The following is a 25,606-nucleotide window of genomic DNA, read 5'->3' as shown; positions in this document are numbered from 1 at the left end:
GAGCCTATCCCAGCTGACTTCAGGCGAAAGGCGGACTACACCCTGAACTGGTCGCCAGTCAGTCGCAGGGCACATCTAGACACGGGCAACATTCGCTCCGTCACTGAGTGGGAACTGAACCCGCGCTGCCCGCACCGAAGTCAGGCGAGTGGACCGCAACCGCTACACCCTCAGTGACTCTGATAGGAGTAAAAATCAAATCAAATATTCTGTAAGGTTTGGACAGCTTCCTTGTTTTTTACATTATTATTATTATTATTTTTTTTTACATTAAATAGTTATTTTTAGTTATATATATATATATGATAAATGTACAAATTGAAAAATAGTTTTCTTTTACAGATATTTTAATTTCAATATTAAATAAATTAACCAATGACTTAATAAGGTTGGTCATTATTATTTTTCATAACCAAGCCATTTTTGGGGTAAAAATGAATGCATGATTTCGTCCAGGATTTGAGAGAAGGGCTCGGTCCTTAAGTGGCCCCCGGACCGGACCTTTCCCCACCCGCCCACAGCCACGCACGCGCACGCGCACCTTTCCTCTCCTCCACTTCAAGGCTCCTCCCCCTTTCCCAACATGGCAGCGGCGCGCGGCCACGCGCCCCGTCCCTTTGACTTCCGCTCGCCCAGCGGCCACTTTGTGCAGTGTTTGCGCGCGCGCGCGTGTTCTTCGCGTTCTTTGTTGTCTTTGTTGTTTTTTGTTGTGTTCCCCGAGACATGAAAAAGAAGCTCCCGGATTCCACGCGCGCGGCGAGAAGATGGCAGTGAACTTTGGAGCCCTTGACGATGGATCGCCAAGATTGCGGAGTGACGAGCTGCAGGGAGCGCGAGAAGCTGCCGCCGATCTCCAGCGTAAGAACAACAACCACAACAACCACAACAACAACAACAACAACACACACATGCTCCGAGCCATTTCTTTCCCGAACTTGGGTCAAATGTCGTTCGGAGGCCTCCAAAGAAAAGCTCCCATTGCGATTGCGATTTTCCCAATTGATGGGATTTGCTTGATTTGTTCGGAAGCCAAACCCGTTTTGGGTTTGTTTTGTTTTGTTTTGATCGCCAACGTCAACGTAGCGGAGCCACCGATGATATTCCTTCGTTTTGCCCATTTTTAGGCTTGCAACTAACGCTTATTTTGAATCATTACTTAACTTGTCGAATGTTTTTTCGAGGAATCCGATGAACAGAATTTGTTTTTGATTTCCATCCCTTTATTCAAAAATAGGACATTATTTCCAACATAAAATTGAATTATGATTCAGATACGAGTTTGCTGCGTCACATCCGTCCGAAAATGGGCAGAAATTGGGATTTTCAAAGTAAAAGGTATTTTTGGAAAAACAAAAACAGTCTGCAAACATTGACAGAGCGACTGAAATTCGCCGCATTTGGACAATTGGAAGTGAAACGAGCTGCCGAAGCAATTCGTCCGAGTCGTGGAGGAATTGTTGCGCACTTTGGACAACAACACAAAACAACAACAACACTTTTGTCATCATATTTGTTAACTACACAGGAAAAAACAAAGATTCCAATGCGGTAAACTGACGGATATCATTTGGGACAGAAAACAAAAGTCACACGATGTGTGAAAGACATCATGTTCTTCGAATTGAATTGGGAAGAAACCGCCGCGGCCGAAGAACGACAACCGATCGGTGTCACTCATTAATGGCCAGGCTCTGTGTGAGCGTCCGGGCGAGAGTTGTGGTCTACAGCGGCTCCTTGCCAGGGATGCCTTTTTGTTGAATTTTTGTCCAGTTTTGGCCACCCTCGCCCGCGTGCCTGGGCATTACGCCACCTGACTTTGTTTCTATTGGGCAACTGATATCCAGCTTTTGGGCGGGCGGGCGCGGGACCGGGTTTTGCCCAGCCCGTCCGGGAAATTCAAGCGTCGACGTGACGCCCCCGACTGAGATGCGGCTTCCGCTCTTGTTTGTCTGGAAAGAAAGAGTCAAAAGTTCTTTCTCGCTCTTGTTTAGAAGTTTGAGGTGTCGCAAAAGCCAAAGTCAGCGTTGTCAGGGCGAAACCTTCCCCAGCCAATTTCATCCGCTCGTGTCCGTTGGGATGCTTACGCGCGACGTACGGCGGAGCTCGCTCGACCGAAACAAAAACCATTTTCGGTTTGCCGACAGTCTCGAAGGCTCCGAACTTTGTAAACGTCGTCGGCTCCGGCCTTGACGGATCTTTGTTTCTTGCCCAAAACGCCCACCGCCATGCGAACGCCGCACCGCACTGCATTGCGGGAGATGGCGGCCGTTTTGGGCTAGCGGTAACCACGGACAACGTAAACACGACTGTCTTCCGACTTGCTCGACGGCGCCCGAGCGTGCGTTTGTGTTGCTTGGGAAAGACAAAAACCCTCAGCGGCGTGATGATGTCATCAGCGTGCGTGGGGTGGGCGTGCCAGATGATGGAATCACACTTGTGTCAATGCTTGGGAATGTGCGCGCACTTTTTTCCCCGCGCTTGTGTCTGGAAATGTAATGAACACGCGCACGTACACGCACACGCTCCGCTTGGCGGTGACACAAGCCTGAAGAAGCTTCCAGAAGTTTTCCAGACAAAGCTCGATGCGCAAAGAAGCACGTGTCGCGCGTGTTGTGTCGACAGGAAGTGACGTCGGCGGGAAGTTGTCAATCATTTCCCCTGCTGAAATGAATGAAAATGTCATTTCCGAAGTAAAAATAGCACGCTATAGCTATAGCTATTGTTTGTGTATAGTGTATAGAAAGCGTGGGCCGTGCACATATGGCCTTCGGTATCATCGTCTTCATTTTTGGGGTCCCGCTGCTTTTGACGACGTGCAATTTCGAGGTTGGCAGGACGCAAAGAACGCCATCGAGTACCTTTTTTTTCCGGCAGCATACTCGCCACATTTCGATGCCAGTGTATGCTGCCGTGACAAAAATATTGAATTCGGGTTACATTTTGATGTCATCTTAAGTTTTGGACATTTGTTTAACAAAAGCTGAATTCAAATGCTATTGTGCGAACCTGATTTGTGTCCAGCCTGGACAGAACTTGAAGTCATTCATGGTTACATTTTGCCCTACAATATTCTTGTGCAATGTTTTGGAAGACGTATGAAGCACTTTAAAAAATAAACAAGAGCTGTTGTTCTGAAACGCTGTGTCTATCAATAAATGTGTGTCTTGCTGGGGGGCAAGTTGAGATTTATGCCGTGTTTTTTTTTTTGTTTTTTTTTTGTGTAGGATATTTTCAAGTTATTGTACAATAAAAACAATATTGCGCTAATTTTTTTTTTGCTCATATCACTCACCCCTAAAGAAAAAAAAAAAAGAAAAAAAATATATATATGTGAAATGAAACAATTTGTGCATCATGATTTAAGTCTGCAATTCAATTGATTGTGCTGCTGCTTCTGGCGTGTCCACCGGGGGCAGTATTATACATTCCTGCAGACCTCAATCAATAACAATAGCACTTCTCCATTACTCAGGAAAATGCTGTAATATTAATGGTTTCTCCCTGTATTCTTATATTGTCTGTCTACATGCGACATGACGTCGACGATGTCACACGTGACGATGACGTCATGTTGCGCCGCCGCCAGGTCCCGGCTCGCGGCTCCAAACCTCCGTTGCCGTCTCTGGGCACCCTCGTCGACACGCTCAACCAGAGAAGGGGTCGGGTTAGAGACGCCGACACGCCCGCCACGCCGCCGGGACTCAAGCACGGTCAGTTTTGCGCTCGAGTCTTGCTCGCGTCCGCTAGACAAGGCGAGGAAACGCAAAGTGTGTGTGTGCGGGTTTAAAGTTTGTTTGTGTGCATGCGTGCTTGTATACGTTCAGTGTCTGTTTGTATGTGTGTGTGTGTGTGTGTGTGTATGTGGGTCTGCATGTGTGTCAGGATCAGAATCAGAATCATCTTTATATGTCCAAAAAACACACAAGGAATTTGTCTCTGGTAGTTGGAGCCGCTCGAGTACGACGACAGTCGGTCGATTGACAGAGAACACTTTGGAGACAGAAAGACATTGACAACAAAAAGAAATAGTCACTGAGCAATTAAGGATTGCTCGTTATCTGGTAATGCCGGTACATTTATTTATTTATTGACAATTGTGCAAAAAGATGCGGAGTCCTCTCGCACTTAGAGCAGTTCGAATGACTAATATCGCAATAGTCTGGTGCAATGAGCGTTGTGCAAAGGGCGCCGACACTTCAAGCGAGTAGTGCGATCATCTTGGGCAACGTCGATTGTGCAAATGTTGCAGAGACTCCTCAGTCGGTGTGCAAATGGAGCAGATGCTACCCTGGCACGAGTGGCCAGTATTTGTCAACCATGTGTGTGTTTGTTTGTGTGTTTAATGTGTGTCTGTGTGTGGTGAGAGTGTGCTTTTGTTTATTTCATGTGTGTGGGTGTGCATGCACGCCTGTATGTGTGTATGTTTAATTTGCGTGTGCGTCTGTATGTGTTTAATGTGTTTATTTGTTTTGTTCAATGTATGAGTGCGCGCTGCCGAGCGAGCGTGCGGCCCAAAGGTCGCAGCGAGGGCCGCTTAAGCGCCCGTCCTCCATTTTGTTTTCCCTGCCGCCGAAGCTTCAAAGTGACGGTTGCGGTTGTCGCCGTGACGACTGTCGCCCGGTCGCCGCGGCGACAGACGGCAGAAGAATCGAGCGAGGCTGCGAAAACGCGAGCGGACGAAACGGGGAAGATGAAAGATGGACGCCATCAAGTCATCGCCGCCGGTGACGGTGCCGGATGAATGCTGGATACTTTATTCATCCGCAGAGGAAATTCATGAATGGGGAAGGTTAGGAATAACAAGGGGGGGTGCACTGCGGGGCGAAGGGGAGTATTTGATGAGTGGTTGTCACGGCGACGACTGTCGCTGTCAGGTGACATCATCGCGGTCTCGAGAGCCTCACCGGGTCTGTCTTCCTTTCCAGAGGCCGTAATGCGCCTGCAGCAGCGTTACCATAGCGACCCACAAACATGCCAATGCTAAACCAGACTGCGCACGTGTCTGCGTCTTTCGAAGAAACAAGTCAAAGGAACCCCAAAGAGTTTGATCATGTCGATGTGACGGCGAGCGCTGGCCAATCGGAGCTTCCTGTGACCTGCGCGCTTGGGCGTGTGCGTGTGTGTGTGTGTGCGTGCGTGCGTCAGTGCGGGATCTTCCCCCGATCGGCGGCGGCCCGGCGCGTCCGAAGCAGCGAGCGTCCATCGACACGCTGCCCCCGACGGTCAAAGCGCCGTTCCCGTGTGAGCCCGTCATCCCGCTGCGCACCAAGACCGCCAAAGACTTCCTGTGAGTCGTCACGCACAAACACGCACGCTGACACCTTTCAAATCATGTGACTGGAAGATGCGTTTTGATTGGTCACTGCTCAAGCAGCGCGCACGTTGAGCTTTTTGTGCGTGCGTGTTGACCTCGGGAGTTGAAAATATCAAACTGATCCAGTGGAGCCCTGCGGATTTTCGCTTTTTCTGGTGCATTAAAATTGCACTCAAAAAAAGAAAACAAGGAAAAACAAAGAAAAAAGAAAGTAAATTCAGCCAATCGGTGAATCCGCAGGTGGCGAAGCGCGAGTGGGCCTCAAGGCCAAAAGTGGAAATGGAAAACGTGCACGTGCGGCTTCAAGCGCGACGCCGACTTCGATGGCCAATCGAATCGCAGCCGTTGCAATTAGTAAATTGGGTTTTTGTCATATCCGTTATATTGCAAATGTAATTCATCGTTCGTTTTTAAGGTCATTGTATTTTGTTAACATGGTAGGATTAAAAAAAAAAAAGATTATTAAATATAAACATAAAGTATTATTACCGATTCATTCGTTCATTCATTTTCCTTAGCGCTTTTCCTCACGCGGGTCGCGGCCGTGCCGGAGCCAAACCCGACTGACTTCGGACCCTGAACCGGTCGCCAGCCAATCGCAGGGCGCGTAGAAACAAACAGCCATTCGCACTCGCATTCACACTTGCGAGCAATTGAAAGTCTTCAATGAACCTGCCGCGCGTGTTTTAGGGAGGAAAGCGCACAAAAGCCACACGGGCACACGGGCGAGGCCGGATCTGCACCCGCAACCTCACAACTGTGAGGCACAGGTGCTAACGGGTTATGACTCATTCTGAACAAAATATGCGACTCAAGCGAGATTCAAATGTTTTTTGTCAACTAGAAGTGGACGGAAACATCACATATTGGAAACAAATCAGCCGAAAAAATGGCAAAAACAAACAACGCTGGAACACATGCATAGACACACATACACGTGTACACACACATACATACACGCGCACCTGTGCCCGCACACACACAAAACAAACACATACATACGCAGACATACACAACACACTCACCGGCAGACGTGCTCGAACACACGCAGTCACGCATACAACAAGTAAGCGTGCGTGTGCGTGCGTGTTGTCAGGGAGGAGGCCGAGCACGCCGCACTGTCCGGCGACTGGCGCGAGGTTCGAGACTTCTACCTGACGACCTTTGACTCTTTCATCGAGCTCAACGCCGCTTTCAAGGTAAGTCCCGCCCCCTCGACGCTCACCAGAAGCACTTCCTGTTTCCTCACCCTCGGGCTCCTCGCCCCAGCGGGAGGCCAACGCCCCCTTCGACACCATCGACGACTCGGGCGTCGACGGGGAGTTCGTCAACGCCGTCTACGACGCGCTGGTCCAAACCGTCAGTGATGACGCGCACGCACGCTACACCGCCTCCTGTCGCATTCTCACGTTTCCTCGTCTGTGCGTATCCGTGTGTGTGTGTGTGTGTGTGTGTGTGTGTGTGTGTGTCCACGTGTGCGCACGCAGCCTGCGGACATCCAGAAGTCGGTGCTGAAGGGAATCATCAACAGTCTTCTGCGGGAGTGGAAAGGGTGAGCGACGCCCGTCATCCGTTGTTCCGCCTTCCGTCGCTCACGTCCGACACGCGCAAACAACAGCGCGCCACGGCGCACAACACGTGTGCGTCTTTTGTCAAACAACAGGACACGTGCGCCGGCAAACGTTTGTACACGCACGTTCACCCGTGCGTCACTTTCGACAGAACGATGCGCGTCTTTCGTAGAACAGCAACGCGACGTCCGTCTTGACTCCCGACAACAACGAGCGCGTCTTCTTGTTGTCATTGGAAATCAACATTTGGGTTGTCACTTCCTGGACGGCCAGCAGTTAGTTTTTCTTCACCTAGAGATGTCGCCAACTAGTGGCCTGTCGTGCACATTACACGTACTAATTTGTTTTTGAATTGTTGTCGTCTGTTGTTGTTTAAACGCGCGTGCGTGCGTGCGTGTTCAGGCCTCGGACTAAAGACGACCTGCGCGCTTACTTCATCCTGGTTCAGGTGAGCCTTCACCGTCATTATCACGACATTTCTGCGGATGGCTTGCTTGCGTTGTTAGACTTTTCCGGATTTTTAGTTTCGACGCGATGGCTTGCAGGTGCGGCGGAGGGCTGGCGTTCTCTTTTGACTTTGTTTGCGTGTGCACGTTTCCAGAACCCTCAGTATTCCAGCACCGGCACGTACGTGATCTACGCTCACCTGTTGAGGCAGATGGCCGCCCTTTCTGAGGCCGATCATCACTTCCTGGCGCACTGGCTGAAAAAGTAAGCGCTCACAATGACGACGATGCCAATGACGGCGTGCGACGATGACGACGACGGCGCGCGTGCGTGCGTGCGTGTCAGGTTGTCGTCCCGCCGCTTCCGTCAGCCGGTGGAGCGCCTCCTGCAGTTCATCTCCGCTCGACTTTTCCCGGCCGAGCCCGACGAGCTTCCTCCCGCCTCCAAGTGCGCCTGGTGGATCCCGTCGGCCACCAAAGTGCTCGCCCTCTTCAGTGAGTTCGCCCCGCGTTGGCATTAGCGTTAGCACGGACGTCTCGTAGCGCAGGCGTGGGTGGCCGGCGTACGGCTCGCTGCGTTCTGCCGAGCATTTGCGTGCGTGTGTGTCACGAGTGCTGAATATTTATTGCAATTTTTTTTCATTATTAAGTTCCACCGACAGAGCATGCTAAGCTAGGCTACCGTTGGTGCGCTGTTGCTTTTGAAGGAGACCATTTTTCGACGTTGCGTTCAGATGCGGCCAACAGCGTGTCGTCTCCTCCCATCATGCCGTTCAGCGACTTCTACAACATCGCGCTGGAGCACATCGACTTCATGGACGAGTACCGGATCTGGCAGAGCTACGGAAACTCCAGCAGGTCCGAAGATTCCCGGTATCCCTCTTTCCTAGCTTTTTGTGTTCCTTGGTAATCATCAGTAGAACCTGGCCGGGTCCCATCAAGAGCGCCGCTTTTGCCGCAAAAACAAGCTTTGTGAAAAGAAACGTCAAGCGGAAGGAACAGTGACTTTGACAGTAATAACGTTTGCTTTTGTGACACCTCAAACTATAAAACAACCAAAACAAGACTGAGGAATTGATTTACAGATATCAAACTAAGAAAGCCTCCATTAGGGATGTTCAAGTACTCCCTCTTGAGTAGTTGTTTATCTGTAAAGCAATTATTTGGCCATCAAAATCCCTTTCTTGGTCTTACTTTTGTTGTTTTAGAGTTTGAGGTGCCTTTCAAAAGTAAAAAAAAAATATATATATATATATTAGTGTCAAAGTTGTTGTTCTGCTTGACATGATTCTTTTCACCCCACCCCAAAAACCAATAAAATCTACCTCCTCCCTTAAAACTCTTAAACAATCACTAACCAAAAATTTAATATCATTTCCATGTCAACAAATATACTACCCCACAAACATATTCACAATCCCACTTCCCCAACATCTCCCCTCATTCCTATCTCACTTCACCAATAAATTACCTAACCCAACTCCAACCCAAACAATCTAACACACTCCTAAATCAACATTATATCAACCAAACCAAAATCCATTACTTACAACAAATACCCTATCCTAAAACCTATTCCACCTCTCAAACAATTTTATACTCATTAACACAACATCCTAAACAACACATACCCCTTCATTATCCTCCTCCACAACTCCTTCATTCTCCCCACACTCCTTCTTTATCTCTTCTAACCCCCCCACACTCTACTCACCCACCCCCAACCCCACTTCTCACCACCCCCCCCTATCCATCCAAAAATTATTAATTCATATTCCCTCCCCCATCCCCCCCATTATCTCCCACCTATAATCAAACCTTCCTATCCCCATAACCCATTAAAACACCCCCCCACCCCCCTAACTCTTCTTCAACACCCACCCTCTCTATTCATCCTTACTTCACTTCCCCCCCCACTCCCTCCCCACAAAAATTTATTCTTTTTTCACCCCAACACAACTTTCAATCCCATACAAATAATTTAACCTAACCCTTCACCATACACCCCCCCACCTACCCTCTATTCCCGCCATAGACCTCTCACGAGACCAACCCCTCCAGTACCCAACTCCAAAATTTACAAGACTCCCCACTAGTCACCACCCCCCCCCTACTCCTTTCCATCCACAAACCGCGAACTGACAACTACAAAAGACATGTCGAAAGCCTGCTACACTCTTCATAGTATTTTTATTTTATTTTTTTTCTGCTTCTGACCCCAAACATAACGATAACAAATCGGGCATCCGACAGTTTTGGTCTCGGTGTGGGCGCTGTGCTCGAGAATCTCAACACAGCAGACCGCACGCAAAAAAAGATTCCGTCGCACCGTCCATCTCGAAGTCTCACAAAACCGAGGATGAAGAAGAGACGCATACGCGCCGATGTTGTTGCCGAAGGTCGCCTCGTAAAATGGCCGCCTTCTCACACAAAACGAAGCCGCTGTTACACCCAAAACGGTGCACTCGCATTTTTCTTTTCATTTCCGGTCGAAGTCGGCGATCCCCTCACACGCGAGGACTTTTAGTTGTAAATATTGAACGCGTTCACGATTTAAGATCGTCGGCCCCGACCTGTTCCGGAGCCTAAAGTCGGGGCAAATCCACTCTTAACGCACCTCGGAGCTCAGGATCATTTCTGGCGTTTGACGCGATTGGTCGGGCGGGGGCAAAATCGGCACAAAAACAGGCCAATCGTCTCGATGAGTGTACCGAGCCCCGCCCCGTATCGTTCTTTTGTCTCGCTTCCCCAGACGGCAGGAAGTATTTCCCAATGAAGTCGTTTTCCCCCAGAATCGTAAGCCCGTCTTCGTTTTTGTGAGATCACGCGAGATTTTAAGAACAGAATCTTTGTGCGTGCGGCGTTGTGTGTCGAGATTATCGGAGCACACGCGCGACGACCCAAACTGTTAAATGGCAGATTTTTTTTTTTATCGTCATGTGTGGGATGTGTCGGCGAAAAAAAACTTTTCCCATATGAAAACTCTTGACGTGTGTAGCAGGCCTTAGCTGAGCTGCGGTGGCGGTCGGCCTCAGTGACATCATCACAGTGTGTGTGTGTGTGTGCGTGACGTTCAGTTGAGCAGGAAGCGGTGCGACCTGAAGAAGAAGTTACGCGTGACGTTCGTGGGGGAGGCGGGGCTGGACATGGGCGGGCTGACCAAGGAGTGGTTCCTGCTGCTCGTGCGCCAGATCTTCCACGCCGACTACGGTGAGCGTGGCGCCCGCGCCGCCGCCTGCACGCCCTTCTTTTGGCTTCTTTTTTGAGTTCTTATGTTCTTGTCAGATTCTTTTTGTCTTATTTTCGAGTTATTTGGGGTTCTTTTTTGGGTTCCTGTGTTATTTTAGTGTCCATTTTGTGTTATTTAGTTTTTTTTCAGGTTCTTATTTACGATTCTTTTGGGGTTGTTGTTCGTTTGGTTTTTTTTTGAGTTCTTTTGGAGTTCTTTTCAGAGTTCTGGAACGGCTGCAGGATTATGGCCAAAATAATAATCACGGTTATTTTGATCAATATTGAAATCACGATCACTCATCACAATTATTCCTCATGTTCGGGAAAAAGATTTTTATTGCACTACCTTTCAACAAACAATAAGAAAATGATCGATTTTTTAAAAATTCTACTTTAGCAAGGGCTAGCTGGATAAATATGCGATTACAAAGTGCAATCAATCACAAATTGGAAACTAATCCAGTTTGTACATAAAACCCAATAAAAAATAAAAAAAACGCAATAACATTGGTCCGCAAGCACCGTCGTCGATATAATGTATGGTCACGGAGGGTACGCCTGCGTTGTTGTGCTCGACCGTCGGTCAGTCGCGCACGCTCACAAACTGCAAAGAAGTCCGCGGCTGTGATTTCGCTCTCTATTTACGTTTGCTGTTTTTTCCTTGAAGTTGAAGTCGAGGCAGCCGCTACAACGATCGTGAATCGTGAATGGTGTCTTACCGCGACACGCCGCCTGGGAGGACCGACTTGAAAATCAAAGCTTCAAATATGACTATATTGGACAGCAATGCCATTTTGGAGGTTCATTTTGAAGTTGGCCCCGGAGCGCCTAATGAGGCCTTAACCGTACGTTCGCCCCCTGGCGGCTGGCTGACGAGGTTGCGGGCACCGCTGCAAACGAAGCACTTTTCACATGCCGCATTTGAAACACCCCAAAAAATCAAATGTGATGGATTGTGCAGCCCTACGTTCCGATGTTCTTTCTGTGTTGTTTTTGTGTTCTCTTTGGATTCTTGTGTTGTTTTTGTTTTTTTATGTTTCCTTTCTGTTTTTCTTCTACATTCTTTGAATGTGCTTCACGTATTCTTTGTTCTTTTTGTTGTTTCTGTATACTTTGTTCTTTTTCTGCGTTCTATCAGTTGTCTCTTTCGCAGTCGTTTTCTGGCATGACGATGGTGATGACTATGATGATGATGATGATGATGATGATGATGATGCTGATGTGTGCATGCGTGTGTCAGGCATGTTCACATACACGGAGTCTCGCTGTCATTGGTTCAGCAGCTGGAAGTGTGACAACAACTATTCGGAATTTCAGCTCATTGGGACCGTATCCTTCATCGTCTTCATTTTCTGTGCAGCGTTGTCTTGCTCACTTCACCGTCTCCGCTCACACACACGCGCGCACACACACGCATCACCATGCATGCGTGTGCGCGCGCGCTGTTCACCATCTGGTAGCTGTCAAAATGTTACAAAAGCTAAAAGCTGCCTTCTCCTCGCCAGCTTTCCCACTGTGTGTGTGTGTGTGCGTGCGTGTCATTTTGTTAGCATGTTGTCCATCTGTCAGTGTGTTGTGGATGTGTGTGTTTGTAAGTTAGTGTGTGTGCATGTGTGTGTCCTTAACACATACTCAGGTGATGGGCTTGGCCGTTTACAACAGCATCGCTCTGGACATCCACTTCCCGCTCTACTGCTACAGGTGAGTGCGTGTGCGCGTGTAATCCGTAAATGTCATCCAACCGCTCCAAGCGTCACAACGACAATTTTGTACTCGATGGCGCGATGAATGGCGAGTTCATCCCGATGTAAGCCGCCTGCTCTCCGATAACAGGAAGCTGCTGACTCCGCCCACCGCACCGTGTGACCAGGACGCCTCGGTCGGCACGGCGACCGCCACCTTGGACGACCTGCGGCAGATCATGCCGGTACGTTGTTGTCATTCGCCGGGAGAAAAGGTTGCGGCTTGAAAACCGCTATGCGGCCTCACTTCGCTGACACCTCGTCGGCCCCGCCCTCCTGTCTGATTGGTTGTTCGTCCTCGGGCGTGGCGGTTTGTTCATGACAGAAGACAATTTCAGAGCTCCCAGATGTCTCCATCAGAAGTCCGCTCGTTAGAATTGCTTACAGATGCCACCGGACGTCAGTGAAGCACTGCTTTTGTCTCAATGAAGCTCCCTTTTATCAGGGCTCCACCGATTTTTTTTCCCGGCTGCTTCCAACCATAAGCAAGTCTCTTATTGCTCTGGCCAGGTGAGTTCCAAAACCGCAAATATGGGCGTGGTGGAGGCCAGTGACCTCCAGAGGTCAAAAGCGACGCTGTAGGTGACAGATTACAGAAGAGGATACGTCCCCATCGCGCGATTAGGAATCCCGTGCACAATCCTGGCAAGACACGCCCCCGCTGCAAAGTGATTGGCTCCTGCGTGGCGGTGGGACGAGATGACCGTCACAAACTTGTGTCACATTTGTCCAAAAGGAAAAACAGAGACTGTTTCGGGCTAAAGGTGGTTTTGGATGGCTTAAGGTTGGTTCGGTTTAGGCTGAGTTAGGCTCGACTTGGCCGTAAGCGTTTTGAGGCCGCCACAGCGCAGTCCCGACCTCGAACCTTCTTTTCCCGTCCGGAAGCAGTTTGGCTGCAGCCGAGCATTGCGCAGCCGCAGCGGCGCGTGGCCTCGAGCCGATCATATTGGAGCGGGGCGTGTCTTGCCCGGAAAGCGAGCGGAAATCCCAATAACGCGTCCCCGTCCGCTGCACCTGCATTTCTCTCTGCTGCCCCCAGAGGGAGACAAAGCCAAACCCTTCGCTCCACACGCTGACGCTCTTGTGTCAAGTTGGGTTCAAGTTAGCACCTTCCAAAAGGTCACAGAAACACACCCACCGGAGAGAGCCTTGCGTGCTAAAAGTGTGCCAGTACTTGTGTAAGAGGTGTGCGACGAGAGCCGCTTGTTACCTTGACTCAAAGGCTCCAAATCAAGCATTTGTCATCGTGTGTGTGTGTGTGTGTGTGTGCGCGTGCGCGTGCAGGAGCTGGCTCACGGTTTGGACGAGCTGCTGAACTTTGACGGGAACGTGGAGGAAGACTTGTGCCTCACATTCCAGGTTGTCACCAAATACACCACGCACAAATGTTTTCACACTCCCAAAACGGTTTCGTCCGATTCAATTCAAAGTCAAGAAAGCAAATCAAATCTCTTGGAACTGTACCAGGGCTGCAACCAATGATTATTTCATCCATCCGTTTTCCGTAGCGCTTCTCCTCAGGCGGGTCGCGGGCGTGCCGGCGCCTATCCCAGCTGGCTGCGTGAGAGAGGCGGGGTACACCCTGAACCGCTCGCCAGCCGATCGAAGGGCCCATAGCACACGCAAACAACCGTTGGCACTCACATTCCCACCTACGGGCAATTTAGAGTCTCCAATCAGCCTCGCACGCATGTTTTCGGGATGTGGGAGGAAAGCGGAGTGTCCGGGGAAAAGCCACGCGGGCACGGGGAGAACATGCAAACGCCACACAGGCGGGGCCAGAGTTGAACCCGCAACCTCACAACTGTGTTTACCGGTCGTCCACTTTGCCGCCCACGATTAGTTTCATAATCGATTCAACTGTTGGTTATTTTTTCAATGAATTGATGAGTCAGATAGAAAAAATATTATTATTTTATTATTATTTAACATTGGCAGTGCAGAAAATACAAAAACATAAATTCATAATGGTTCAGTTTCTGGATCCATGAGAAAGTTGGCAAAAATGTTGATTGTGTGTACAATCCCAATTCCAATGAACTTGTGTTAAAAATAAATCAAAACAGAATCCAATGATTTGCAAATCATGTTCAACCTACATTGAATTGAATACACTACAAAGACAAGATATTTCATGTTCAAACTGATCAACTTGATTGTTTTGAGCAAATAATCCTGAACTTCGAATCTGATGGCTGCAACACGTTCCCAAAAAGTTGGGACAGGCGGCAAAAAAGTTGAGGACTGCTCATCAAAGGCGTGTTTGGAACAGGCCCTGTCGCAGCTTTTTGGGACCAGGTTGCAGCCATCAAATTCTAAATTCAGGATTATTTGCTCAAAACAAAAAAGTTGATCAGTTTCAACATGAAATCTCTTGTCTTTGTCGTGTATTCAATTCAATATAGGTTGAACATGATTTGCAAATCATTGGATTCTGTTTCCAACTTAATTGGAATTGGGGATGTAAAATCAAGTAGTTGTTTTCTGCAAATGTCCTTTTTTGAATGAGCACAAAGATAATCAGTCTGTTGCGAGGCTGAAATTCCCCACATTTGTACCATTTGAAGTGCACCAATGATGCTTAACGATTAATCAATTGTCAAAATAGTTGCCAATTAATTTGATAATTGATGAGTTGTTGATTAACCATGAATTGTTGCACCTCTAAATGATATGCAGCGCGCATTGTGACAAAGTCTTCAGAGTGAATATGTAAACTTCATTCGCAAGACTTTGCCCACAGGATTCCCGACGGGGCGAGGGGAAAAAAGCATCATAAACGCTTGCGCGTTCATATTCCAAACGAAATGAAAGCAGCAGCTGGCTTCTAAAAGTAAGTCGCACCAAAGTGGAGGCAAGCACGTAAAAGCCCGAGGGGAGGGCGTGCGAGAGGAATGTCGCTCGCGGACAGCACAAAGTGGCTACAGGCCGCTCGCTTCCTGCCAGCCCGCACGTGAACTCGCTGACTTGATGTGACCTGCTACGTATTGATACATGATCTGAAAGGATCTGAAATATTATTCCTTGTTGGTTTTTTGTATTGTACAACAAAGGCTCCAAACACTTTTTTCTTTTTTTTTTTTTTTCTTTCCCCCCCAACCAAGGACACAGTGACCCCTAGCTTAAAAATTGAGGGACACAAGTTGAAAATTCAGAGGCACTCAATGTCAATGGACTGTCCGGTGGCGCCTCGAGATACGAGTGAGCCGACTCGCGGGTTCTTCGAGATACGAGCCGTCAAGCGGTTGATTTTTGCTTTTCTTGACACGCTAGCGCTGTATGGTGCCAGTGAACTGGACTCATTCGACAACGAGCGGCGGTTTAGCAGACAGAATTAGTCAATGTTCTTCCAAAGACTCTTCAACCTGTTAACTGCCACTCCCAGATGAAGATTAGTGTCACACTAAACATCAAACAAAGACAATTATAAAACAACCACCTAGCCTCCACTACCTTAATAATAACATACAATGCGACACTGCATAGGTACACAATAAGGAACATGCTAACAAAAAGGGTAATGAATATGCTCCTAAAAGTGCAACTGAACATGCTAACATACGTGATGTTAATCGTGCTACTAAAGGGCTAACAAACATATAAATAAGCATGCTAACAAAAAGGTTAACGGACATCCTATAAAATAATGCAAATAAACATGCTAAAGCTTGCTAACAAAAACGGCACTTAACATGCTACTAAAAATGCAAATACACATGCTAACACACATGCTATTAAACATACTAATAAACATGCTAACAAAAAGGGTCATGAACACGCTACTACAAATGCAAATACACTGGCTAACACAAATGCAATTAAACATGCTAACAAATGTGAATAAACATGCTAACAGAAATTATAATAAACATGCTACTATAAATGCAAATACAGTGGCTAAGAAATGCAATTAAACATACTAATAGAAAAGCTAACAAATGTTAATAAACATGCTAACAAAAAGGATAATAAACATGCTACTGTAACTGCAAATAGACTGGCTAACACAAATGAAATTAAACATACTAAAAGCTAGCAAATGGTAACTAACATGCTAACAAAAAGGATAATAAATATGCTACTATAAATGCAAATAGACTGGCTAACACATTTGCAATTAAACATACTAAGAGAAAAGCTAACAAATGTTAATAAACATGCTAACAAAAAGGGTAATGAACATGCTACTAAAAATGCCAATAAACATGCTAACACATGCCATTAAACATGCTAGTAAAAATGCTAACAAGACAGGAAATGAACATGCTACTAAAATTGTCAATCAACATGCTAACACACATGCTATTAAACATTCTGGGCTCATCTCAAGTCTCTTAATGTCAACCTTTGAAGCTCCTCACTCCTCCAAAGACTGAAAGCGAAGTTGTCACGCCGGCCGCCACGTTAAGGAGCGTCTCAATTGCGTTCAACGCGAATGGAGGAGCTCCCACGGGCTCGCTTAACTCGTCTGCCGTTGTCTTCTTGCTCCCCGACGGTGACGTACCTGAATAAGCGTGTGGCAGCTGGATCATAAACGAAACTACAAATGGCGTAGTTAATCTTTTATTTTCATCATGCAAGTTGCATCTGGAGTTTACGCAACCCTTCCTAATTTGAAAAATAAAATATGGTTTATTTCTAATTCAAAATAGCTCTATTATTTTATTGTCTGTGTAGATTCTCAGTCATGCACAAAATGAACCACGCATCAGTTGTACACAAAATCAACAAAACCAACAAAAAGCAAACAACATTCAGTTCAATGAAAATGTACTGGAAGTGAATGTTGCTGTTGCTGTTGCCAAGTGCCACTCTCATATCAGAGGAATAGACTTCGTTGTGAAAATTCCCAACAAAATGTCGTCCTTTTCTTCATGTTATTGCTACAATCCTCGAAAAGGGTTCAGAGGGAAGAGTAGATTTTTTGGGCTCTTTTTATTTTTGGATGCGCTGTCTTGACGCCATATCAAGTGTGTCGTTGAAATGTTCTTCAAAAAGAACAAAGCATTTCAACTCGAGGCGCAGTGCTGCAACGGTAAACGCCCACCTTGACGCAGCGTCGCACGCTAACAAACATTCGGACTAATATGCTAGCAGGCTAATGAATATGCTAACAAACAGGGAAGTGAAAATGCGAATAAACACGGGAACAAACATGTTGACACATGCTCATTAGGATGCTAACAAACATGCTAACACATATCCTAATAAACATTCTATTCAACATGCTAGTAAACTAAAATACGTTACATATCTAGAGAGCATTTTAGCATTGATGCTAGGCAACATGCTAACATGTCGACTTCGCGTGCGGCAGGTGTGGCAGGAGGAAATGGGTGCGGTCAAGTCGTACAACCTGAGGCCGGGAGGAGATAAGATTCCTGTCACTAAACAAAACCGGAAAGGTATTTATATTTCCATACTGCAAAGGAGCTTTCTTTTTCTTTCTTTCTTTCTTTCTTCATCTATGCCAGTGCCGTATAGCGACAGGCAGAACATTTCAATGTCCCTCCACTAGATGGCAGAAGGTCCATTGAATAACGCATATCCCGTACTTTGGTGTGTACTACTACTGTGTCTGTTACGTGTTTCCAGTAAGTTTTTATTCTCGCATTGCCAAACAGGAAGTGCCGCACTTTCCCTCTTTTCTCACACACACACACACACACATGCACCCGCACACATTTATCTTCACACTGATTTCACACGCTGTTGTATTTGACAGTTTCACCTTCTTTTGATTGTGTTCCCGTTCACGCATGTGTTTCTCCTTGTGTTTCAGTTTCGAGCTTCATTTGCCGTGTTTGTCGTCGTGTTTTCCTGGTTTTGAACTCTGTGTTTCATGCCACATTTCAAAGTTTCTAGTTTTTTCACACCGTGTTTGACATGTTGCTTTCAGTATTGTTTGAGATGATTCCCATGTTTGTTGTTGCCGTTGACGTTGCGTGACGTGTTCCCTTGTCAGAGTACGTGCAGCTGTACGTGGACTTCCTGCTGAATAAATCCATCCACAAGCAGTTTGCCGCCTTCTACCACGGATTCCACAGCGTCTGCGCGTCCGACGCCCTCATGGTGACTTGTGTTATACACGTGACACACACTTCCTGCGTGTTACAGACACGCTACACATGTTACATATACAGTATGTTACACACACACGATACAACCTTACATTACACATATTGCCCATGTTACACACGCTACACAAGTTACACGCAATTAACACACTATACACACTTGTTACATTGAAGTTACACACCCGATACACATTAGACACACAAACCACACTTGTTACACACCTGTTATGCACACGTTACACACATTACATTACCCGGTACACGCTTGTTACACACCTGCTGTTAGTGCCGGTGTAGCGTCGGACCCAAAAAAGATGAGGTCACGCGACACGTCAACCCGCAGCCGTGACTTCCTGGAGGCTCTTGCATCACAACGCTCGAATGAGGAAGTGTGATTGGGCATCTCAGTCCGGTGTTTTGATTCGTTGCCTTCAAATCAGCCTCTGAAGTTGCCAGTGTGTGTGTTTTGATGGTGGCTTGTATTTCATTTTCAACAGGAAGTTAGGACATTTTCAACATCCCAACTTCCTGTTTTGTATTTCACACACATCACTCGAGTTGTTTTAATTGGTGATGACGCCGCTCCGCTGATGACTTTTTAACTTTTGATGGATTGATTTGAGCACGTCGCACGCGTACAAACAAACTTGTCACGCAAACATCAAAGACTACAAAAAATGACATCGTAAACGATATCAGAATAGTTGACGTGAAGAAAGGTTTCCCGCCGACGCCGTTCCGAGGCCGATGGTTTTCCCTGTCGGCGGCGTTCCGTGTTGCCGATGTTGACGCGGTTCCCCGTCCTTTCTCGTGGCAGCTGCTGCGTCCGGAGGAAGTGGAGATGTTGGTGTGCGGCAGTCCTCAGCTGGACATGAGCGCTCTGCAGAAGGCAGCGCACTACGAAGGATACAGCAAGAGCGACGCCACCATCAGGTGACAGATGCACGCGCCTGCGCTAGCCCAACGTCCGCAGCTGGCTTGTCATTCCTTCAGGCTCACATCAAGTAGCAACAATGTTGACAACAATTTCTTTTTCTGTCAAGTCAGCATGAATGTTTTTTCATGGCAGAACAAGAAAATGCTTACAAGTAGAGGTGCAACAATTAATTGATTAATCGACAACTATTTTGATAATTGATGAATGGTTTTGAGACATTTTTTCAACTTAAAATGTGTCCAAATGATCTGTTTTCAGCCTCTCAGCAGTAAATCTCCGATTTCTGTTGTCCCCCATGAAAGCGGACAACCTGAAGTATACATCAAACTAATTAGCCCTTCCTTCGCACAAATTATGACTCTCACTTTCCAAAACGTTGCTGAGGATAACGTCATTTTGTTTCATTGTTGAACAATACCAAATGAACAGCATTAAGCACTTAATAAACAGTCATTGGAAAAGAATGATTTTTTTGAATCAACTTTAATGCAAAACTTATTTTTGTGTCCGATTAATCAATGGAATAATCGACAGAATAATTGATTCTCGAATCATTCGATGGCGACAGGCCTACAAAAGTTACAAAGTTAGATTGCGACTTCTCCAGGCGAACACCAAGTAGCAATAATGTTGCCATTCATTTTTCTGTGGAGTCATCATTTATTTCTCTTTTCATGTCAGAACAAGAGAATGCTAACAAGTGTTGTAGTACTACACAAAGAAAGCTAAACAAACAAAGCTAGGTTGCTATTCGTCCAGGCTAACATCAAGTCGAAACAATGTTGACATTTATCTTTCCAATTCAAGTCGACGTTTTATCTGTTTTCATGCCAGGACAAGAGCATGCTAACATGCTAACAGACGCTCACTAAGTAGGCCGGCCGCACACATCAACTCTGACACACACACACACACCCTTGTGGAAAACAAGCTGCCGCAAGTCTGATTGTGAAACTTTATTCCGAGCCGGCGCGCACGTCTCCGCTGCCGTGATGGCGCGCACGTACCACTTTTGACTTTGGGAAAAAAAGTGAAGACTATACTTTCAGCGATCATTTCTATCGTTGTCAAAAGTGGGCAAGCATCGTGTGTGTGCGTGTGTATGTATGTAGGAGTTTCTGGGAGGTGGTGCTGTCGTTCCCGATGGATCTTCAAAAGAAGCTTCTTCACTTCGCAACAGGAAGTGACCGCGTTCCCGTGGGAGGAATGGCCGACCTCAACTTCAAAATTTCCAAGATCGACGCACCCACCGACTGGTACGAGCGGATACGCCGCTCGGGCGCGCGCACATCGGCGGCGACGACGACGATCGTGCTTTGGCGTTACACGTGAACACACGAATGCACACCACCATGCGGGTCATTACAGACATTTTGATCAATAACGGTAACGACACTTGTATACAAATTGTGCGCGCGTGCGTGTGTGTGTATATATACATATATATATATGTATATATATATATATATATCTTTGCAATTTTTTGATGCTGCCTTGGTTTTTCTATGGGAAAATGTCACCCATGCCAAAACAGCCACGCTTAAAGTTCTATTGTCAAAAGGTTGTCGATGATTTCAATTTTGAGGCATTGATAGTAAAAGCAATCCTTCTTTTTACTACAGTAAATACAAACAGCCTCCGAAAAATGTTACCAGTTGCACAATTTGCATGCGTTGCCCGTCGAACTCTGCGGATACTAGTGCATCCATGATCCCAACGACTCATTAAACCCATTACACTCTTGACTTTATACAATCGTAATAAAAACAGAGAAACGTTCACAAATTCATACATATTCATTCATATCTGAGAAACAGCATTTATTTAGCTGTCTACTATTGTGGGAATGCAAAATGGCTGCCTCGTCACAGATTCCTCTGGTGTATTGCAACAACATAATTAGGCTCTTTCCATTGGTTAAAAAAAAAAAAAAAGTTAAAAACAACTTGAGTGACATTTGTAAAAGCCCAAAAAAGGAACTCTTACAAGACGAAGATGTGTTGTTTTTCATGGAAAAGGCCATCTTGAGAAAACAAAACGATATCTGGGACACCTAACGCTAGAGGCATTTCGGCATTTCGGCATTCAAAGTTTGAAAAACATTACTTTAGAAAACAAAAATCCGTAGAAATAATGATGACCTTTTACTGGATAACAAGCGCCAATAATTCAAATGCTCACGGCAGTCAAATGAATTGCTTTTCCAAAGGAAATGATCAAATTATACGATGCCTGCAAACGCAATCATGTTACAAAAATACGGATTGTAATCGTCAATATTTTTCTTGACAGTTAATGTTAGTTAGTACTTACTCTTGAGCCCAAACGTGTGTAAACACGATCCCTAATAAAATCAGGCCTAATAATCTCACGTCCTCAAGGTCTCTGGCACTCGGAGTCGTGCAGGCGAGGCGAGGCGAGGCGAGGCCACCTCGGCAAATATTTGCGGCTTGGATGCACAAACGTTTCCAACATGGCAAAGTGACAGCTTTGGCTTTTGCAATGCAGTGGCGCCTTGACACACGACCGCAGCCTCTCCCCAAAAACAGAACCAAAATGTTTTTCCATTCAGGACTCGATCATAGGAACTTTTCTAAAAACAGTAATAACTCATGGACCACTTGGTCCATCATGATTTAATGCTGCAATTCAACTCACTGCGCCGCTCCCTTGGGTGTGCCCACCTTGGCCACCGGGAGGCAGTGTAAAATAGTCATGCAGACACAAATCACGAAGAATAGATTTCTACTACTTCTACAAGAAGTGACTCAGTAACATTCTGCAGTATTTGTCGTTTCTTGCAGAAGATAAAGAATATATATATATATATCATTGTCTGTCTACATGTGTGCAATTTTAAGAAATGTTTTCTCCAAGCATGACATCCACGTACAATTCCAACCCAGCAACAGCTGGTTCACCCCAAAGACAAAATTGTGAGAAGCAAACGTCGTTTACGCCGTGAGGAGTGCAAAGCGAGCAACGGCAACGAGCTAGTTCGGGATCGGGAGGAGCGCTGGTTTGTCGTCTGCATAGAACAATGTCCTGACAAAGATGGCTTCCTAGTCAACGGGAAGAAAACGCAACGCCTTTTGGACTCTTTCACGAACAAGTCCGGTTGCTTTGCGGCTCGCCGCCAAAACGCCGAGTTGCTTCTGTCAACTCGTTCCTCCGCAGCCATGTTGTTAGTGTAAGCAAGCGTGGATGTGAAATGTTGTGACAGCCGCGCCTAAGGGCGTTTTTGTGTTTGTGTGTCTGCAGGCTTCCCGTGTCGCACACGTGTTTCAACCAGATCTGCCTGCCGCCGTATCGCAGCAGGAAGGAGCTCAAACACAAACTGACCATCGCCATCTCCAACGCAGAGGGCTTCGGCCTCCAGTGACCCCACCGACGCCCGGGCCTCCCGTCGGGCGCCGGTGACGTTCGCGCCCCTTAGCGCTTTTTGTTTAGCTGCTTTTATTTAAAGAGACAATTTGTTATTTTGCTTCTTCTATTGAATGGCATCATTTGGAAGCACCTGAGCAAGTTAGCGCAATTAGCAAGTCAGGAGATGTTAATAGAGCTAAGCTACATGCTAAGGAAGTTAGCAGCCATTGTGTGAAACGTTGCTAGTCTAAAGTGTGTGTGTTGTTTGACATTGCGGCGTGCTGAGACGCCACAGCAGCAGAAGCCTTTTGATTGACAGCTGTTAGATTAATAGCGACAACACCGACGCGTGTCAGTTTTAGCATTAGCTTAGCAGTAGACAGAGCAGGAAGTGTCCCTGAAGCACACAAAAAAAATATAGACGACTAGAACAGACAACTACAACCTAGCGACCTAGCAACAGGCGGCAACTGTTACCCGGCGACTTGAAACCGATGACTACGACGTAACTAGACCCTGACGATGACTCGAACCTGAAGACAACAAGCGGAAGACTACAACCTGACCACGACAACCAGACATCTCGAACCTACCAACAAGAACATGACAAGTGCTACCTGACAACTTCAAGCTGATGACTACAACGTGACTCGAACCTGAAGAATATAAGATGACAACTAGTAGCTGATGACTCGAAGCTGATGACTTGAATCTGACTACTGTAAGCAGACAACTAGGACCAAGGACATGACAACTGCAATCTGATGACAAACCTGATGCTTAGAACCTGCAGACTAGAACCTGACCATTAAAAACTAACAACTCGAACCTAGCACCAAGAATAAGACAATTGCAATCGGAATGACAAACAAGATGACTCGAATCTGAAGACTGTTGGCTGATGTTTGACTTTGTGGCGAGTCAAAGAAAACAGAGCTGCAGCAGAAGCCTTTTGATTGACAGCTGCAACACTGACGTGTGTTAGCTTTAGCACTAGCTTGGCAGTAGACAGAGCAGGAGGTGTGAGCAGAAGAAGCGCAAATAAACCAGGAAGCGGTCAGGAACCAGTAAAGTTGTCCCTCAAACTGTGGCTGCGCCTCCGATGCTCTGCTGGCCTGGTTTCCAAGGTAACGTTTGCAGCTTCCCAAATCGGCGCTTGGCCAGGAGCCGAGGTGGCTAATGTGGGTCAGAACCCCGCCCCTCCTCCGCCCGGAATTTCCAAAGCCCCCGCTAACAACGAGCTGCTTTGTCTCGCTCACTCCAGAGTACCCCCCAAAGTCTACAACATGACCACCAGAAACGGAAGACAAGAACTAAAACAAAAAACTGGAGACTAGAATTTGATAACTCAAAACCAATGACGAGAACCTGAGGATTAGAAGCTGACGGCTAGAAACCGACGGCTAGAAGACGCCAACCGCAACCTCATAAGATGATGACAAGAACCCGACAACTAGAAGCAGATTACTGGAACCCAACAACTAGAAGCTGCTGACTTGAACCGTACAACTAGTATCTGGTGACTAGAAGCTAACAACTAGAAGTCGGAGACAAGAACCTGACAAATAGAATGACTTTACTGGAAGCGACAACCAGAAACTGACAACTAGAAGCCGAATACCGGAACCCGAAAACGAGAAGCTGGCGACAAAAAGCTGCTGACGTGAACCCCGCAACTAGTACCTGGTAACTAGAAGCCGGCCACCAGAACCTGACAGCTAGAAGCTGGTTACTAGAATCCAACAACTCGCACCAGGTAACTAGAAGATGTTTGTTTGTTCTTGGCCAAGAGGAGACAGTTGCGTTGAGGCTAGCGTGCGGCGCGTGTTCACTTCCTGTGTGGTGTCGTCGTCGTCGATGTGAAATTTTGACATTAAAAGTCTTCATTGAAACATGAAACTTAACTGTCGTTCACACAAAACGTCGTCTTCATTTTCGTCTTATGTGCAGAATGGATCACAATCAACAATAATCGTGGCGCTCGCATGCGAGTCAACAAGCGCAAAACAACAACAGACGGATTCGTCGGATGAATTCAAAGATGCAAACGTTGACCAAACACAAGGATTGAAGTATCGACGTGGTTACGTAGCTGCTAAGCGTGTATTTCGTTCGCTGTGGAAGTATTGGAGCTTGTAAAAAGGGATCCGGGCACGCAAGTTTTGCTGAGTCAGTTAAGTAGGCCGCGGCCAGTGGAGGCATCGGCGAACTGAGAGGCTCGCACTCTTTTTATCTTATTTGATCACATAGCCCGCACACACGCACAAACTGTGCCAGCTGCTCGGGTCACGACCTTGAACTGACCTTTTTCCGTTCATCGATCGGGATTTGGGGACGCACATTTAATCCCTCAGCCAAGGGGCCCCATTCAAAGTCCTCGTCTTGGTTGCAAACAATGCAACCTGGAATGCCCTCGTTGGCCCCTCACCCCTTCTCATTGGGCCTCCCTTCTTCCTCAGAAGCTCCTCCCCCTTTTCCTCTTGGGCCCACTGTGACAAAACATGGCTGCCAACTCCTCACTTTTCACTCTGTCGCCATAAAAAAAAAAAAAAACGCCCTCATGACCTCGACGCAACACAATATCAAACATCACACCGAGTTCACACACTTTGACACGTCTTAAAACATCACAGCAAAACGTTTGACACAATGCCGCACGATTTGGCACATCACGGCTCAATTGAAAACCATGCAACACAACTTCAAAAATCATCATCACAACACGAGGCATCACAAAGTAACGCAACTTCATACGACACAATTTCACACAACTTAAACACCATCTCAAATGTCGCAATGTAACCCAATTTCACAAAACGACCTGAGAGCTCACAGATCACGGCACACCTTCAAACAACATCCCACCTAACCCAACCGAAGACAATTGAACAATCTCAAAGATCCTAACTTGAGAAATAACAT

The 25,606-nt window shown here is 46.7% G+C and overlaps 1 protein-coding gene across 1 annotated transcript; it reads left to right on the top strand.

Annotated features, from left to right (window-relative positions):
- Positions 1 to 421: 421 nt before the first annotated feature.
- hectd2 (HECT domain containing 2) lies at positions 422 to 24,588 on the top strand. Its single transcript, XM_061790327.1, has 20 exons — positions 422 to 858; positions 3,587 to 3,710; positions 5,146 to 5,287; positions 6,411 to 6,513; positions 6,584 to 6,673; positions 6,802 to 6,866; positions 7,288 to 7,333; positions 7,487 to 7,596; positions 7,678 to 7,826; positions 8,066 to 8,238; positions 10,373 to 10,541; positions 11,803 to 11,891; positions 12,199 to 12,263; positions 12,396 to 12,489; positions 13,589 to 13,663; positions 17,622 to 17,709; positions 18,270 to 18,376; positions 19,199 to 19,314; positions 20,431 to 20,574; positions 22,580 to 24,588. The coding sequence occupies exons 1-20, from the start codon at positions 793 to 795 to the stop codon at positions 22,698 to 22,700; spliced, it is 2,136 nt and encodes a 711-aa protein (XP_061646311.1). The 5' UTR covers positions 422 to 792; the 3' UTR covers positions 22,701 to 24,588.
- The last annotated feature ends 1,018 nt before the right edge of the window (positions 24,589 to 25,606 follow it).

This window comes from Phyllopteryx taeniolatus, chromosome 11, assembly GCF_024500385.1.
Source record: "Phyllopteryx taeniolatus isolate TA_2022b chromosome 11, UOR_Ptae_1.2, whole genome shotgun sequence".
In the NCBI taxonomy this organism is placed as follows: Eukaryota; Metazoa; Chordata; class Actinopteri; order Syngnathiformes; family Syngnathidae; genus Phyllopteryx; species Phyllopteryx taeniolatus.
Note: the sequence above shows the minus strand (reverse complement) of the source record. Positions and strands in the feature narration are given on the sequence as shown.

Excerpts from the sequence above, each read along its gene's own strand:
- hectd2 (XM_061790327.1), top strand. The coding sequence starts at position 793 with ATGGATCGCCAAGATTGCGGAGTGACGAGCTGCAGGGAGCGCGAGAAG. Across the intron at positions 5,288-6,410 it reads AAGACCGCCAAAGACTTCCT|GGAGGAGGCCGAGCACGCCG; the intron begins GTGAGTCGTCAC and ends GCGTGTTGTCAG. Across the intron at positions 7,597-7,677 it reads CTGGCGCACTGGCTGAAAAA|GTTGTCGTCCCGCCGCTTCC; the intron begins GTAAGCGCTCAC and ends CGTGCGTGTCAG.